We start from the raw sequence: 18,848 nt of genomic DNA on the forward strand, positions 1-18,848 counted from the left end.
CTCAATGCTTCAGTTTGCAGGTCGAGACCCTCATTATGCTACCGTGTTAGCGTTGGGCTATTTTGAGCCTTGTTAGTGGTATTAACTAGCGATTTTTATTTTCATTACTCTATGCCCTATATACTAGCGTTATAAGCTAAACAGTTTTTAGAGATAAAACTCTTTACATTCGATAATCATGAAAACAAATCTCAGAGAACGGTTGACTATGTACCAATGTGTAATTAGACCAAAGGTTCATTTTGCGCCGGAGTTGTCCTTTAACATGTCAACATGAAGGAATAAAAGGGAAACATAGCATTAGTCAGTCTTGATAGCGTTGGTTTTATCAACTAGCCAGTCAAATGTGTTTAAAGGGGTGGTTGATTATGATTTCACTTTTCAACTTTAGTTGGTGTGTAATGTTGCGGTTTGAGCATAAACAACATCTGCAAAGTTACAACGCTCGAAGTTCAAGGCAAAGGGAGATATTTGCTTTTAAAGAAATTTATTTTTGAGGACTACAACAAACGGCTGGTAGGAACTACATGAGCTTCCTCCCGGGTTAGTGACATCGCAAACCCTAAAATTTACATAAACCCGACTCTGGGAACGCAATTTATAGATTATCATGACAGAATATGCTAATCAATGACTAAGATAACTAAGATAACTCCACATCAGCTTCATAAATTCACCAACTAACCATTCAGAAATGTCTTGTTGGTTCTACAGTTGTCACTTCTTGAGTCTCTCCATCTTTCTGACTCCGGTTTGAACATAAAAGGCTAAAAGTTATTGAAATGTTCAGTGCATGTCTGTGTGAGGTAAAAGGACGCGAGCTCTTGAAGCTCCGCCCCCTGCGCCGGGAGCAGCAGCTCATTTGCATTTAAAGGGACAGACACTAAATTGGTGCGTTTTTGCTCACCCTCAAAAAGTGGCAATTTTAACATTCTATATAAAAATATCTGTGGGGTATTTTGAACTAAAACTTCACATACACACTCTGAGGACATCAAATACTTATTTTACATCTTGTGAAAAGGGCATTATACCACCTCTTTAAACATTCCTTCTGCTTGCTTTCTGGGTGATATGACGATATATTTCGTGGAATTAATTTAACAACTTCTATATCGTTTATATAACGTGTATGCATATCTGCGTAGCTTTAAGTGCTTTTAGTTATTGACACATTAGCGCGATAAAGAAACATGAACGAACATTAATAAAGAATAGGACATGCTTGATGTCAAAAAGAGTTATTAAAAGTGCAATATGCCACAAAACAGAACTTGAATGCAGTATTTGCATACTGACCGGCAGTTTTCTGTGTTCGGTTTAATGTTAAAATAGATACAAAATGATGTGAAAATGATGAGAAAATTAGGTGAGTATTCATGTAAATATAGCCAGTTTATGTTTTGAGTAAAGGTAAACTGTCGGGAGAATTGGATGTGTAACAGTATATTGGATCAGTGCATTCGCTCTTAAAGTGACAGCAGCCTAATAAACCTGCTGCTGTATGTCATTAATGTTATTCAAACAACAAAAGACAAAGAAAAAAAATCACTCACTGCTCTAGACTGAATAAAATTTAACAGCGTTAATAAATATCAGTGTGTATTTAATTCATACAGTGAAGATTATGCAGTTTAATTTTACATTTAATTACTTTATTCGATTTCTATATTAGTTCTTACTGTTAGGTAGACCTGAAAAACATAACACTCTTTATCTTTGTTCTGGTGTATTTATTTGTCCTATTGCTTGTCATTTGTGTCTTTGTCTCTTTACTTGTCTTCAATAGTTGCTTGAGAAGGTTTTACTTACATTAGTAAGCCTAGTATTAGTTTTTGCTGTGGTATTGAAACTGGTATTGAGAATAGTGAAATTTCACTGGTATCCAAAATATCGTTATCATAGCACCACGTTTCTATATACTGTATATTAAATAAGATCATGATATTTTTGTTAACTGTGAAACTCACTCGTATTGTGATACGGTCATATCGCCCATCCCTACTATTTTGTATTTTTATGTACATTTACATAATATATTTTCATGTATTTATGCCCACCTCTGCGAATGAGCATTCATTGCAAAATAAATAAAATAATAATGTAACTGACTGTAAAGCAATATTTTTTACCACTGACAATTGTATGCGGATTCAGATGTAGTAAACCATGAGGCATTGTCAGCTGTTTGGAGAAACCTGGTCCCATACAGAACGAAACCGCTGACTGATTATTCTGGATTACAGGGTCTATCTATAATACATATAATCTATAATCGATTTCTGATAACTATTTTGTCAGCCAGCATATTTACACATCCATCAGTAATTAAATAAATAAATATCTCAACAAATATATTTTATTCATTAAAGTATATTACGACACATACAACTTTATATACAAGTTCATTATGTATGTTAAAAAATGTACATGTAACCCAAAACAATACATTTTTGACATTCATCCTCTTGCCTGTGCTTTAGGAGCGGAGCATACATTCTCAGGCAATACCTGTATTAAATACCCTTGTCAATGAGGTATATTCTTAAGAATTTGGAAGAATTTACATTGACTAGCTAAAATTCAGTTTTCTAGGTCAAACCGAGTCACAGATGACAGATCTGGTGTCCAGGACATGTTTTGGCTTTACCACAATTAGTTCTTATAAAATCTGAAAGAGGTTACAAAAAAGATACTGTTAAAGAGGCAAATATAGTGTTTGATCCACCTTAGACAGCAACATAGTGTCGGCCCAGATCTGGCCCGCATCTGGCACACATGGATTCCACACGGCCCAGATGTGGGCCGGAACTGGGCCGACACTATGTTGCTGTCTGGGACCGATGTGAAGAATACAGTACCTCAGCAATTTAGCATTAAACACTGCACTATTTATTCCCATTGACAGCCGACTTTCACATGCTATGCGCACAAGTCTAGCATGTCAAGTGGTGCAACTTGAAAACAAGTTGTGTGTCCCAATTCAGAGGCTGCGTCCTTCAAAGGCTGCATTACACGTGCTTCTTTCCCTGGGCCGCAAAGGAATGTAATCTTTATCATATACATAAATGGACCAAGGTTAACTATTTACAACGATGGGATTTTACAACGGCAGCTGTCACAGAAGTTAGGCGACAAGAACAATCCTCTGTAGGCTGGACCGTCCCATATAAAAACACTCTGCCTGATCTTCACGGTCTTCGAAGGATGCAGCCTTTGAATTGAGAATATTAAGAATATTGTTATTATTTCTGTGAGTTCTGTATAATGGGAATCACAATATAGCTTTCTTAAATGTAGTCATAGTCAATTAGAGCTGTGTAGCGTGTAGGAAAATTTTGTTTGTGATCCGATTTGACCCTAATGAAAAACTTGTGATGTCTAATGGAGTGTCAAATAATGAGTGAAGGAACAGATGAACTTAATGCTAAGTTTGGTTTAATTGAGGAGAGTTGGGTCAAAAAAGTAAATGATCACAAGTACTTCTAGCTACACAAGCTCAGTTACATGTGTCATTGTATTGTGTGTTAATCTACAGTCTTGACACATTGAGAACACAAGTATACAGTACAGCAGACGGTAGATTCAAGTCTTCAGGTGAGTTTTCTCTTTTAGATCAACTACTGTCGTGGCAAATCAACACTTTGAAGACAATCTTGCTCAGAGAGTTAGATTTTATATGTTTGAAGCTACCTGAATAACATTGTACAACATAACACATAATGTTAATAACATTGTACAACATAATACATGTGGCTTAATGGCACAAGCATTGAAGGTAACTCTATTGCTCACAAGTATTGAGGTGTTACTCATGCACCGACCAAGCGTTCACTTCCGTATTTGCACTCTTACATAAAGTATTTTTCTCACAAATTTCTTGGCTAGGTTCATTGAATGACTGTTTAAAAACAAAAGGCTTGAGGCAAAACAAAGCCAAATAAATCATGCTAACGAGTCAGATTGGAAATAAAAAATGGAAAAGTGTGATGCTTCATATAAAATGTAACAAGATATCCTGAATAGCTAAACAGGAATACAGTAGTGAAAGCTAAAGGACGTCACCAGAAGAAGGCCATGATATATTCGATAAGAAAATGCCCGTCCTTGGAATAACAAAACACAAAAGACAAAGTAACAAATAATCAAAAACTGTTTTTAAAAGTTTTACAAACTGTAGGGCCATAATACTTTTTATTGAAGATAAACTAAAACTAAACTAAATGTTATCTGGATTGATTAAAAATATCCCACAATCATTGGAAAAATCCAAGTTGTCCAATTTAGTAATGTTGCATTTTGTGCCATACAGGTTTAAATCCATATGTCATAATGAACATTTCTTCTAGTAGTTTTATCCTTGATCACGACCAACTATTGCCAAACTTACAGATAAGCATGATACAACACTTAAGGGGACAATTTCAGACATCAAAAAATTAATATTAATGCTCTTCACTGTGATTAAGGAGATACAAATCAATAAAAAAAAAGGATATTTGAAATGATTTAAACTCATATGGGTCGCATATTGTAAAGACATTATTGCTGTGAATATAAAGTGACCACAAATGAAAGATGACAATTGTACACATTCCTCAAAATTCATATTTGTTCTCATTACTTTGAAATCATTCATTGAAAGTTTCATTTTAGATGTTCACATGCTTTTTCTGTCATTGTGAACGATAAAGTGCCACATACATTTACACAGACATGGTAACAAAATACCAATGGGCGTACAGTCATTGATACAGACAACATAACCTTTTTTTTTTCTTTTTTTTTTAAGTAAAGCAGTCAGTACCACTGTACATCAGTACCACAATAGCATAAATTACAAAACTTTTTCACATTCAGAATAAGTCTGTTGCATACACTTGATTGAGTGTATCCTGGGTCGTTTACACAGCCATGAAGTAGGCTATCATCTGTATTCCTCAAAATAATTTTTTCCCCACCAAAATCAGCGATTAGCTCAAGCAAAAAATATTAGCTTCATAAAACATACCACACGTACACCACTGAGCAGTCTCTGTGCAAGTATCTATTTTACAACAGGTTTGAAAATATGCTTATGGTTCGTCACATATACTTCCCGAACATGAACTGCTTATTTGACACCTAATTTATAGAGGTATTTACCGTTCACTTCAGGACAACATCGGTTTAACATTCCCAGCGTTAAATATACACTGTTGGGTTTTTGAGAAATTTCCCTTTGATACTGGACCTCACAGATGCTGTATTCCCACCTGAATATAGCAACTTAATTCCAGTCAGTTAATTACAGAACATTACTCACATTTGATCCTAAATGTTAATTACTATCAAACAAGCATGTATGAGTAAGCCTAACCACTAGACTACATGGAATTCCAGAGTAACTCAAGTAAGAACTTGACACTATTGTTCTTAGCGTTTTTAATAATAGAAGCTCAATGATAACGCATGGAATTTTGGATCTAGCTGCCCAAAAAAAGCAGATACTGGCACCGCAGTAAGAAGGCTTGGAAACCAAAGGAGAATAAAAACCCTTTGCGCATGGTTGTTCCCTTTCAGTCAAATCCTTTTATACCTTCTCCTTGCTTCGCCATTTTCGGGTCATGGCTGCTGGAAAATAACAATACTTCTAACAATGCCTCCCCACGGCAAGAACTGCTTCTTGATAAAAAGCAGTAAGAATAATAAGGCTGCCCATCAAGCCATGTGGAGCGAGTGTGTCTGTCATGATGAAGACGTCTCCCCACTGGTTTCCGTGATGTTCAAGTCAGCGTCTGTAGGAATACCTGAGTCGATAGGCGAGGAAACGGTCAAGTCCGCCATGAGCGGGTGGCCAGATCCTGTAACAGAGTCTGTGCTTGTGGCACGAGCTGCGGTTGAATCCACAGTGGCATTACCTAAAGACTCCAGTGGAGCTGGTGAAGGGGGACCAGATCCTATGGAGTTCATCGTAGGTGGAGCAACTAAGTGTAACAAGGGAGTGCCGGAATCAATGGGTGAAGAAGCTGGGATGCCATTAACTTGACCAGATGGGTCTAGTACTGGTGATAATGAGAGTTGTGTTGGGGAAGGGGCTAGAATATCAGAGACTAGTTGAACAGGAGAGTCTATTGAGGAAGAGGGAGGAATGTCATTTAAAGACTGACTGGGTGATTGTCCAGTGGATGTAGGTGATGGATCAGACAGGTTAATTGCGCAGAGAGGAATGGCGTTGTCTGATGGGGAGGACGCTGTCAGGTGTACGCTAGAGTCGCTGACAGGCGGTGGTGAAGAAGAAGGACCTGACGAGCCCACTTCAACTTGGATGTTGCAATCATTAGCCCCTGGTAAGGGAGACTCTGAAGCAAGAGGAATAGCTTTATCTACAAATGAAGGAGTTTGGATTTTGGTTGATAAGGGAGAGGCATGATTGTTAAACAAAGGGGAGTCCGCACTGGGAGACGACATAATAGTTAGGACAACATCAGGAGGGGATTCTGTTTTAGACAAGTGAACAGTAATTGGTGTAGAGGTGTTAGGGATAGAGGCGAGGAGAGGATCCTCGGCAGACGACTCCGGAGTGGTTGCAGATTTGGGATACTCCTCAGTGGTGTGCTTGAGCTCTTGGGCAGAAGTCAAGGTCTTCATGCTGAATATCTCTACCTCACCCGTGACTTGCTGGACAGGGGCATCAATGAGCATGGCAAGATCGATGGCGGATGAGGCAGTTGAGTCCATAGTGGAAATAGCAGTGGCGGCTGCTTCGTGGAGAGGCGTGTCGCCGACCCTTGCGTACTCGCGGGTGTCGGACTTGGTCAGTAGAAGGCGTTGCTCGCCCGGCTTGCGAGGTGGCAGTAACGGTTGGCTTGTGTAACTTTCAGTATCCGCTAATGTTTCTGGTAAGGGTTGGTTGCGAGTCTCTGGCAGCAGCAAGATGCAAATGATGCAGATAAGAGTGCAGCAGGCGAAAATGATATGATGCAGAAAATAGCCTTTCTGGTTATGCAGCTCCATGATGGGGGCTGTCAGCATGCCGAAACCAGCGCTGGCCAGCACGAGGCCGAGCCCACCGCCCCTATACAGCACACAAAAGCACAAGGTTAGGGGGATATACACCTTATTTTACCGTAAGATTGGGTGCGGTCATTTGTAAATTGAATGTGTCTGGCTTCCGGTGTCGTCTCGTAAATGCTTGTCATGCTGGTTGATATTGCAAACTGGTATTTCTTGCCATATTATTTTAACTCTTTCCCTTCCAGCGTTTTAAAACAAGTTGCCAGTCACCACCAGCATTTTTGATCATTTCAACAAAACTTTCGTGGGCCTCTGAATATTTAGTGGCGATATATCGGTAAAACTTTACAATAAGGTTCATTAGTTAACATTAGTTCATGCATTAACTAACATGAACTAACAATGAGCCATACATTTGTTACTGTATTAGTTAATCTTTGTTAATGTTAGTTGATAGAAATCCAGCTGTTCATTGTTTGTTCATGTTAGTTCACAGTGCATTAACTAATGTTAACAAATACAACCTTTGATTTTAATAATGTATTAGTAAATGTTGAAGTTAATATTAACTAAGATTAATAAATGCTGTAGAAGAATTGTTCATTATTAGTTCATGTTAACTAAGGTAGTTAACTAATGTTAACTAATTAACCTTATCGTAAAGTGTTACCGATATATCAAAAGATAGAACAGGGGGGGGAAAACTATTCTAGTGATTGTGGTGTGTCTTCATTCATTCTTTTTTTTAATCAACACTTGAATATGGGTAAGTTTAATAAAAAAAAGCAAAATTTTGAACAAATTTTCTAATTTTTGGCAAATGCTAAGTCTGAATCAGATTTACAATGATGATCAAAACATAAATTGAGTCCATCAACACCCAAAGCTTCACAGTCGTTTTCTTCATGGGCTCGACATTTCCTTCGGTAACGTTAGGGAGTTTTGATTTATATGCTGTTGAATGTCTGATGATTGCGTTATAATTTACATGTGCGTCAGCAATGCTTCTATCGCTTGCCTCTGCTTCTTCTTCGCCTGTTTTGATCTGGAGGTAACGTATTATTTCAGATGATGTGTAATAGCGCCCCCTACCGTATAACAGTGGAAAAACAGATTGGCGGAAAATTCCGTGAATGGCAGGGAAAGAGTTAATGTATTGTTTTAATTATAAACACTGGTTTGTTGCGCAAATAGTTTCACAGTTTACTGCACTGTTATTCTTGTAGTTATTTCCCTATAACGGCTAATGAATTGGAAGTATCGCATATTCACAGAAAACTGCTTACTTCTGCCTTGCAAAATAAGGTGGATAAAGCAGTATTAATGTAAGTATCACCATGTGTAAAATGGAGTATCACCACATACTATATACACATTAACTAATATAGATAAATGGCCTGCTTTAATAAATTAAATAAAATGATGCATGAAAAGTATATGGGCCCCATTAAAATTAAACAGATATTTATCAAAACACTGGACCCTAAACATCAAAGGGTTTTTATGCATTATCAGATTTTACCACCAAGTGTTATCTAACATAACTGGAATTAAAAACCCATAAAAATCAATGGGGGAAATACAGATTATTCCTAACCAGGAAGGTCTAAACCAGAAAGACCTCTAGCCTTTATGATTTTCCCCATAATCTTGCGGCCCATGTGGCCTGGCTTACCTAATAACAGTAGGGGTGATTTCAGCACAAAAAAAGATGCTTAGGTTGCTGACAGCGTGGGAGGAGAACATGCCAATCATGGAGAAAGCCACAGAAAAGTTGTACTTCAGCGTATTTGTGCTGTGATCTGTGGGGATCCAGAGAGAAGAACACAAGATGATGAGTCATTTACTGTTTTTTCCTCAAAAAAGAAACATCACATATGTAACTTAATACAAAAATGATGTAAAGCTCATGAAAAAAAAGTGTGTTTTCAACCAATATGCATTTAAGGATATCAGGGACGCATGGATAACCTTTTGCCCACTTCCTAGCATAGAGCACCATCATCTGTTTTGACGTTTGAAGGCTTTCTTGCAAATACTTTCCAGTTTAAAAATGATGTTATTGCTTGTTCTGTATTGGGTGATTATCTTGTTGCAATGTCAAATTAAGTTTCAGCTTTAGTTCTTTTTCAGCCTCACGTTCTCCTCAAGTGCTTTCTGCTACAATGAGGTATATTTTTAAAAACACTTTCTTGCCTTTTTTTATAATTAAAAAGTGTGTTCTGGAGAACTTTAATCATGCCTCTACATTGCTTTGGCTGATTTACTCAAGCTTTTTGACAGCGGTTTGACAGACAAAACATACCTGGAAATATCTTACAGACTGTGGTAAATGAACTATGTTTACATGCACACCAAAATAACATGTTTTTAAAAGCCGGTTTTTGAGGTTGTGTATAATTGTCCTGACATTACTCTGTACACAAAGTACCTCTGAAAAATAAAAAATAAAGGATTTTTCCAGTTATTTAACATTTAGCATTATTGTTTAAATTAAAAGATATTTAAAGAATATGTACAAATCTAGTGAAAAAAAAGAAAAGAAAATTATTTTACTATAATCTTGAACCGCATATTAAACTGGCATAGGTGATATCATGCCAAATCATGAAACAATGAAGAGAAACTGTATAAATAGCATTGTGTTTATACTTTACCAGCAATATTCAGCTGAACACTGTACTTCCCGAACACTTCATCATGGACGGAGCACATGCAGGGGATAAACAACAACAACAAATGTCAAACTGTGGTTTGCAGCTCATGGCTAGTAATGAAATACATTAAGATATGCATCTGTGCTTGTAAAATGTAGTACGCTTCAAATTCCCACTAAAATAATCTGAAGTGTTAATAGCTTTTGTTTTGAGCTTCTGATATATTCACAATGTTTACATGCACAGCAGAAAGCCAGTAATAGACGTGTGTGTTAATGATGCACTCTTAACCTCAACTCAACTCAACTCAACTCAGCTTTGAACAGACTTTAATGCCCACCCAGTGTTCCAAACGTGAGATGAGGACAGAGTGGTCAATAGTGTCAAACGCCACACTCAGATCTAACAGCACTAACACAGCGGATTTACCAGAATCCAGGGTCAGTAAAATATCGTTTAACCTGCTTATCCTGTACATGCGGTTCCCCACACGGGGAGCTCCGTTACTTTAGATGTTGGTGTTTTAACACACATGCACGATCTGTAAGAATGGAGCCTATACAAGGCCTCAGAAACTCTCTTAAAGGAACACGCCGACTTTTTGGGACTTTAGCTTATTCACCGCATCCCCCAGAGTTAGATAAGTCCATACATACCCTTTTCATCTCCGTGCGTGCTGTAACTCTGTCTGACGCACCCACCGCTAGCCTAGCTTAGCACAAAGACTGGACGTAAATGGCTACAGCTAGCATACTAATCCCAATAAGTGACAAAATAACGCAAACATTTTCCCATTTACATGTTGTGATTTGTATAGTCACAGAGTGTAAAAATCACAAGGTGATCTCAGAAGGCGAAGCACTGCTACTTGGGTGGAGTGATAACCGGTTATCACTCCGCCCAAGTAGCAGTGCTTCGCCTTCTGAGAACATAGTTCCCAATATTTATACGGTTAAAAGATGTCTGTGTCTCATATGACCTTGTGATTTGTACACTCTGTGACTATACAAATAACCCCATTTAAATAGGAAAATGTTTGCGTTATTTTGTCACTTATTGGGAGCAGTATGCTAGCTGTAGCCATTTACATCCAGTCTTTGTGCTAAGCTAGGCTAGCGGTGGGTGCATCAAACACTTACAGCACGCACGGAGATGAAAAGGGTATGTATGGACTTATCTAACTCTGGGGGATGCGGTGAATAAGCTAAAGTCCCAAAAAGTCGGCGTGTTCCTTTAAGGGGATAGTTCACCAAAAAATGAAAATTAGCCCATGATTTACTCACTCTCAAGTCATCCTAGGTGTATATGACTTTCTTCTTTCAGACGAGTACAATCAAGAGTTATATTAAAAAATGTCCTGGCTCTTCCCAGCTTTATAATGGCAGTGAATGGCTGTTTCTGTTTTGAAGTCCATCAGTGCATCTATCCATCATAAAATTGCATCTATTCATCTATTCACTTTTATGATGGATAGATGCAATTTTTTGATGGATAGATGCACTTTTATCATGGATAGATGCACTTTGATGGACTTTAAAACAGAAACAGCCATTCATGCCATTATAAAGCTTGGAAGAGCCAGGACATGTTTTTAATATAACTCTTGATTGTATTCGTCTGAAAGAAGAAAGTCATATATACCTAGGATGACTTGAGGGTGAGTAAATCATGCGGTAATTTTCATTTTTGGGTGAACTATCCCTTTAATCTCTTCAATGGCAAAGGGAAAATGGCATTTGGTTGGTGTTTAAATGAAGGCTCAGAGCGTTGCTTTCTGCATGTGAATGTAAATGTAGTCACCGTTTCCCATGACTGTGTTTCTATATGATTGGGTTAATGTTGCCCTACCAGGGTCGGGCAGTGATTGCAGTGTGTGTGTGTGTGTGTGTGTGTGTGTGTTCTCTCACGGTTTAGCAGGCCCAGCTGAAGGAGAGATGCCAGGGCTGTGATGATCATGAACATGAGGAGTCCCCCACGCCGGCCCATCACGCCCACCGCAGGGCAAAGGGACACGCATGAAGCCACCGCGATGCCCGCCATGGTGTAGTAGTGGGCATAGAAGTCATGAAATATGCTCTTCTGGTTCGGGACGTCCTGGTCCTGGTTCATCATGCTGCGTGCAAAGCAGTGGTGTATGCCATAACCCGTCAGTCTGAGAGGGGGAGAGACACAGAGCGTTAAAGGGTTATTCTGTCATCAATTACTCATACTTACATCGTTCCAAACCTGTAAGACTTACATTCATCTTCGATACACAAATGAATACCCTTTTAATGAAATCTGAGAGGTTTCTGTCCCTTCCAGGTAACTTTGAAGATCCATAAAGGCTTAATAATCAAGCTGTTTAATTGAATCCAAGTCTTGTGAAGAACATACATGATGAACAGATTTAATTTAGGCTTTTATTTACATACAAACAATAATCAACACGCATACATAGAACATGTCACATATAGTAAAGTATGTCACATGTCACTCAAATGTGCGTGATGTGCCAAATGTGTACAGTATATTTGTTTATATGTGAATAAAATCCTAAATGAAATGTTAATCATATAAAGTGATCGTATCTCTTCAGAAGACTTGAATTAAACCACTTGATTCATATGCATTCATTTTACAGCAGTTTTATGACCTTCATGGATCTCCTAAGTTTTGGTTACCTGGACCTTCGATGGAGGAACAGACATTTCTTAGATTTCATCAAAAAGATCTTGATTTGTGTTCTGAAGATGAACGGGTTAGGAACGACATGAGGAAGAGTAAATAGTAAATAACAGAATTTTTATTTTGGGTGAACTAGCACTTTAATAGCAGCAGAATGTTTTTAATAATTAATAATCAACATATATCACACTAGACTAGATGTGCAAATGGACACAGATTGGTGCGTAATAAAAATGAATTTACGAGTTGACGCAGAGCACGACTATATTCTTCCACAGGTTCCTTGTGCCAACCATCTTCACAATGCAGGTCTTCTTGGATTGCTTCGGCAGGGCTCGGTTGAGCTCTGAAACCAATGTAGAAAAGAAAACTTTTGTTCAAAATCTTCTAATGCTCCAAACACATATACATTTTAAATTCCCTTCAGGGTTGCTATTCCTGCCACGGGATGACTGAATAAATGGGATTATATTGCAGTTTGACAAGGAATCTGTTTTCTTCACACTGAGACATCACATTCTGGAGGAGAAAGATTTTAGCAGTGCATAATACATCACATCATGAAAGATGATCATAAATGCATAAATCAAACACTAGGCTGAACAACATGGCTTTTTTATATAACTGCGTGTGTGTGTGTGTGTGTGTGTGTGTGTGTGTGTGTGTGTGTGTGTGTGTGTGTGTGTGTGTGTGTGTGTGTGTGTGTGTGTGTGTAAAGACATCATGTATTATTGCACAGCTCTCTATATAAAGTTGGACATATATTATATCCAACTTTCTCCACAGCAATATACAATATAAAAATCTCAACTCCCTGACTGATTTCATTGCAAAATGTAAACTATATTAATGCCGTATTTAAATCTGAATATAGAAGTACAGTATGTCCAATTTTATCCGCATACATCCAGTATACTTATGCAAGGTTATATTTAATATATAGCATAACTCTTTATTGCTTATACCGTCGCAAGATGTAAACTAAATCACCCAGCTCAAATCTGCTAAATGCAACTATAAGACATGAAATATTAAGATATTATCCACATGAACATGATTTTCTATAAAGCTGCTTTGAACAATGTGTATTGTGAAAAGTGCAAGACTGGAGAAATCATATTCAGTACACCAGTGACATTTCTCCGAATAACACGGACTCCACTCAAATACAGTATATCACAGGACATCTGAGTGCTCTAATGTCTTAAAGTAGACATGAAACAGAAGTGATATGACCATGAACATGCATTAAGGCAATAAATAGGATATGTTGTGAATGTAATGCTGTATTTTGGTAGTCACAGACAGTCACCATGGCTTCACGAGTGCTTACACTGTCAGCAGTAACAGCACAAACACAATTTGCAATGTTGACTTTATATTGTGCAAGCAACTTTCACCTGGACAACAGGAAACTGAGGTCTGGTAAAATGCAGAAACCGGATAGAAGTCCAATAGACAAACCGGTTTTGCTTTCCACAGAAGAAAGCCATACCGGTTTTGAACAAGGTGAATAAATAAAGGTGAATTTGAAAGAACATTTAAATGGATTTTGAAACGGTGGAGCCGAGTTTGGTGGTCATAGCTAGAATGCTTTGGGCCAAACATAAAGACACTAACTGGTGCGATTGAGCACCACACAAACTTAGCCAAAAAGATGGTTCTGAGCCATGATCTCATACAGTTATGCCTTTTCATCAGCAAATTCTTCATTCCCTCAATGTTACCCAGTAAGTTTTTACCCTCCCAAAATTATATATAGAATAATAGCTGTTTATCGCAAAAAAGGCCATCCACTCATTTTCCTGTTTGGGAACATAAAATGGTCTATAAAACGGAAAGTTCTGGTCCTTGATTCTGATTGGATGAGCCACGTTTGAAGTTGTTGTAAATTACTCTGCAAACATACACCTGTGACCCCATTACATCAGTACTACCTCATACAGTATTAGAATTATTATAACCATTTAATAAAAGCAATCATTGCTTTATTTTTATCTTTCTTTGAACAGAGTAAAAGATTTGAAAATTGGGTATTAAAATTAAATATCAGGTCAATAACCTAGTTATTGTTAGTATCCACTATCGGTCAATTAATTGGTTATCGGCCAGCGTGGTCCAACCTAGTTTTCGTTAAAAATCCACTATTGGTCAATTATTCGGTTTTTGGCCAGTGTGGTCCAACCTAGTTTTCGCTATCAGTAAAATCCACTATCGTCGATTAATCGGTTATCGGCCAGTGTGGTCCAACATAGTTATTGTTAAAAATCCACTATTGGTCAATTATTCGGTTTTTGGCCAGTGTGGTCCAACCTAGTTTTCGCTATCAGTAAAATCCACTATCGTCGATTAATCGGTTATCGGCCAGTGTGGTCCAACCTAGTTATCGTTAATAATCCACTATTGGTCAATTATTCACTTTTTGGCCAGCGTGTTCCAATCTATTTATCGCTATCAGTAAAATCCACTATCGTTGATTAATCAGTTATCGGCCAGTGTGGTCCAACCTAGTTATCGTTAAAAATCCACTGTTGGCCAATTAATTGGTTAAAGGTCAGCGTGGTCCAACATAGTTATTGTTATCGGTAAAATTCACTATCCTCGATTAATCGGTTATCGGCCATCATGGCCCAACCTAGTTACCGTTATCTGTAAAATCCACTATCGGTCAATTAATCAGTTAACGGCCAGCGTGGTCCAACCTAGTTATCGTTATCGGTAAAATCCATAATCGTAGATTAATTGGTTATTGGCCAGCGTGGTCCAACCTAGTTAAAATCCACTATTGGTCAATTAATCGGTTATCGGCCAGCGTGGTCCAACCTAGTTATCGGTAAAATCCACTATCAGTCGATTCATCGGTTATCGGCCAGCGTGGTCCAACCTAGTTATCGGTAAAATCCACTATCGGTCGATTAATCGGTTATCGGCCAGCGTGGTCCAACCTAGTTATTGGTAAAATCCACTATTGGCCAATTAATCGGTTATCGGCCAGCGTGGTCCAACCTAGTTATCGGTAAAATCCACTATCGGTCGATTAATCGGTTATCGGCCAGCGTGGTCCAACCTAGTTATTGGTAAAATCCACTATTGGCCAATTAATCGGTTATCGGCCAGCGTGGTCCAACCTAGTTATCGGTAAAATCCACTATCAGTCGATTAATCGGTTATCGGCCAGCGTGGTCCAACCTAGTTATTGGTAAAATCCACTATTGGCCAATTAATCGGTTATCGGCCAGCGTGGTCCAACCTAGTTATCGGTAAAATCCACTATCGGTCGATTAATCGGTTATCGGCCAGCGTGGTCCAACCTAGTTATTGGTAAAATCCACTATTGGCCAATTAATCGGTTATCGGCCAGCGTGGTCCAACCTAGTTATTGGTAAAATCCACTATTGGTCGATTAATCGGTTATTGGGCAGCGTGGTCCAACCTAGTTATCGGTAAAATCCACTATCGGTCGATTAATCGGTTATCGGCCAGCGTGGTCCAACGTAGTTATCGGTAAAATCCACTATCGGTTGATTGTTTCTCTGCTAACAGCGAGTTTTTTTGACTTGTTAATAGCAGAATGTGGACAGTGTACTAGTGACTGGCTTGCTTTCAGTCATTTTACAATTTTTCCGATGTAGTTCAGTTCTAAGTATGGTATTATTTTGCAATATTTTCTTCATATTTTGCTTAGTTCAAATGTATATCTTAGCTTGAAACAGGTGGCTATTATATTATAGCTGTAAAAGTTGGCTTCACTAGTTATTGAATATATTTCACATTATAAACACGGCCCATCATCTGTATTGTCATTGGTTGTGTACCTGTCACGAGTTCTTCAGCATCATGCTCTATATCGATGCCGTTCTTCTTGGCGACGCGCTCCAAGATCCATTTGGAGCGGCTGTACTGCTGAGTCGCAAGCAGCCAGCGCACAGATTCTGGGAAAATCCTGGAGCATGAAGGAGATACTTTACTATACAATGATCACAACGTATTAAACAACGGGCTCTAACCTAATCTAATCTGGACTAAACACTTCATCACTGAATGAAGTAAAGAATTAAGTGGTTCCATGTCATATGATGATAAATATCTTCTCTGGTTACACTTTACAATAAGGTCTCATTTGTTAACATTAACTAACATGAACAAACAGTGAGTAAAATATTTTAAGCAGTTATTACGTTAGTAAAAAAAAATCAATTTCTCATTGTTTGTTAATGTTAGTTCACAATGTCTTAACTAATGTTTCCCAATGAATTAAAATGTTAAAGTTTGTATACAAAGAAGTTGTATTCTATACATTATGAGATGTGTCTCCAGTCATAATCGTATTTCAGTCATTTTGCTAACATGATTTAACACATTGTAAAAATGTTTTATCATGCTTATCGCATGATTAATATTTTGCTTACATGACTTTTCTAGCCTAATTTAACACACTGTAGCTAGCATGATTTAACACATTGCTACCATGTTTTAACATGTTGTTAACATGATTTAGTATGTTGCTAGCATGCTACACATTGCCGTTATTGGACTGTTAAATTAATAATGGTTGATGGTAAATAGTTAATTTACTATTTGTGTGTGATAAAGTTACTGTTATTGTTTGAAATACTTTATTTTTAGGCTTTTAACTGTGAAGCAAATCCCAATTTTCCTGACTACTAAAGGAACACTGTGTTATATAATCCTTCTAATGTGCTAAATTGGTTCTTAAGAAACTTCTCTTTTGAAACGTACTGGAAAACGACAGAGCTGCTTAATGAAGTGTGGAAACAGTAGTGCACTGATGTGTTTGCTGCTCGCTTCAGTTGCTGCAGTATTGCTGTAAACTTTCATTGTAAACTCAAACACAATTAAAATAAACAGTGAGATGTTGGTTGTAAGAACGGCAGCGGCACTCACCAGATGTAGGACAGCATGAGTAAGAGGGGGCAGATTATGACGACTTGTAAAATCTGCCAATCCCGACAGAGGGCGGCCAGTCCTGGCATGAGCAGCTGACCCGCCAACATCATGAAGTTCGCCACCATGGTCATGGAGAAACGCCAACCCGGCAGACACAGCTCAATCCCTGCAGACCAAAAACACACCATCACATAACCACAACTCACACTAAAGCCAGTTTAAAACGACTTGAGGCATGACTTTATTTAGCTTCTAAAGAACGGTTAAGCCATATTGACTTGCAAGCTTTAATGGCACATTTGAACAATTATTTTTCTTCCTATTGTGACAGAAAAGGTTGAAATGTTTTGATCCCTCTATCCCGTCTTTCTGTCCCAACAGTGGAATCTAGTGTGTGACTCCACCTGGATCAATATATCAAGATATCTGGGCCAATATATCAGTTATCGGCTTTCAAATATAAAGAATTACCGGTTATCGGCCAAAATGTTCATATCGGTGCATCCCTAGTTATGGGACTTTTAAAACACCGTAATTCTTGCATGAGCCTGATTCAAAGGCTTCTGTCCTGTCATCTGTCTACAGTGAACTAATGCTCATTAGTATTCATAGTGCAGACCACAGGGCTGGCCTTCAATGACAGACCAATACTGCACAATCAAATGATGGCCAACTCACAGAACATGCCTCAGCCCCTGACATGGGCCAACAGCTTATTCAGAAAATACTGCGACTCAGTGACTGCACAATCCCTCAGAAGAGCCTGGAATTTCAATGAGGAGCAACCAAAGGATTCTCTGTGCTCGAAAGAGCTCGAGCTGAAACCGTGTTCACGATGCCGACAGGCAAACCACTTTCTTTCTCAGATAAACTGTAGATCAGTGGATTACTACAGCATCCTCCTAACTCAGGATGGTATCCTATCTGTTCAGTAACCAATGTAATTTCACTTAGTATATATAACTTTTTTAAATATTAAGTCGTTTGTGTAATGCAGCCGCAGCAAAACACTAACCCTCAAGGCTTTAGTCTAGTCACAGACTAAAATGCATGTTTGAACCATTTTAACTGAAAGCATATCTTAAAAGTAGTCCCCCTGTGGAGAAAATCCAGCTTTTAATGTTGTTTATATGTCTATGTGGTGTTTTTAATACGCTTTAATACAAATCATGTGTAAATTCATAAGTCGACAGCATTGCTGAGTATTTTCTGCTTAAAACTGCTGTGAAACAAAGACAGTCTCAAAAACACGCTTTGAAATCGCTGGTGTTTCTGACGTCACAAACCACCTTGTAACCAATCAGATCAACGTGTGATCGTCAACCAGTGGATCTCTGAGCTGAGTGAGTGAGTGGAGGCGGGGCTCATTTGCATATTCATAGAACCACGCATGAACCAAAAAACGCTTATATATGTCATTTTGGTGATTGAAGATGAGTTTTAAAGAATAAAATTAGTGACTACAGGGGACTTTAAAATATGTGAGTGTATTGCATTAGACAAAATATCAACCAAATTGTCATATTTTAGAGAAAGTTAGCATTTTTTTGTTTTTTTGTGTTTTTTAAGCCAAAATTTCACAAAAATGTTTGAAATAATATAAAAGTGAAGTATACTTTG

General features: G+C 38.1%; 1 protein-coding gene across 1 annotated transcript in view; it reads right to left on the bottom strand.

Annotated features, from left to right (window-relative positions):
* Positions 1-3,421: 3,421 nt before the first annotated feature.
* The window catches only part of slc22a23a (solute carrier family 22 member 23a), a 30,074-nt gene continuing 14,647 nt past the window's right edge, over positions 3,422-18,848 (bottom strand). The window contains exons 3-9 of the mRNA XM_077242129.1: positions 17,226-17,394; positions 16,136-16,263; positions 12,564-12,666; positions 11,561-11,805; positions 9,654-9,689; positions 8,672-8,798; positions 3,422-7,057 (exon numbers count right to left, since the gene is read on the bottom strand). Coding sequence (XP_077098244.1) covers positions 5,728-7,057; positions 8,672-8,798; positions 9,654-9,689; positions 11,561-11,805; positions 12,564-12,666; positions 16,136-16,263; positions 17,226-17,394 — 2,138 coding nt within the window. The 3' untranslated portion in view covers positions 3,422-5,727. The remainder of the gene's footprint in view (positions 7,058-8,671; positions 8,799-9,653; positions 9,690-11,560; positions 11,806-12,563; positions 12,667-16,135; positions 16,264-17,225; positions 17,395-18,848) is intronic.

This window comes from Siphateles boraxobius, unplaced genomic scaffold (assembly GCF_051911475.1).
Source record: "Siphateles boraxobius isolate OS27281-9 unplaced genomic scaffold, OSU_SipBor_1 25, whole genome shotgun sequence".
Taxonomy (NCBI): domain Eukaryota; kingdom Metazoa; phylum Chordata; class Actinopteri; order Cypriniformes; family Leuciscidae; genus Siphateles; species Siphateles boraxobius.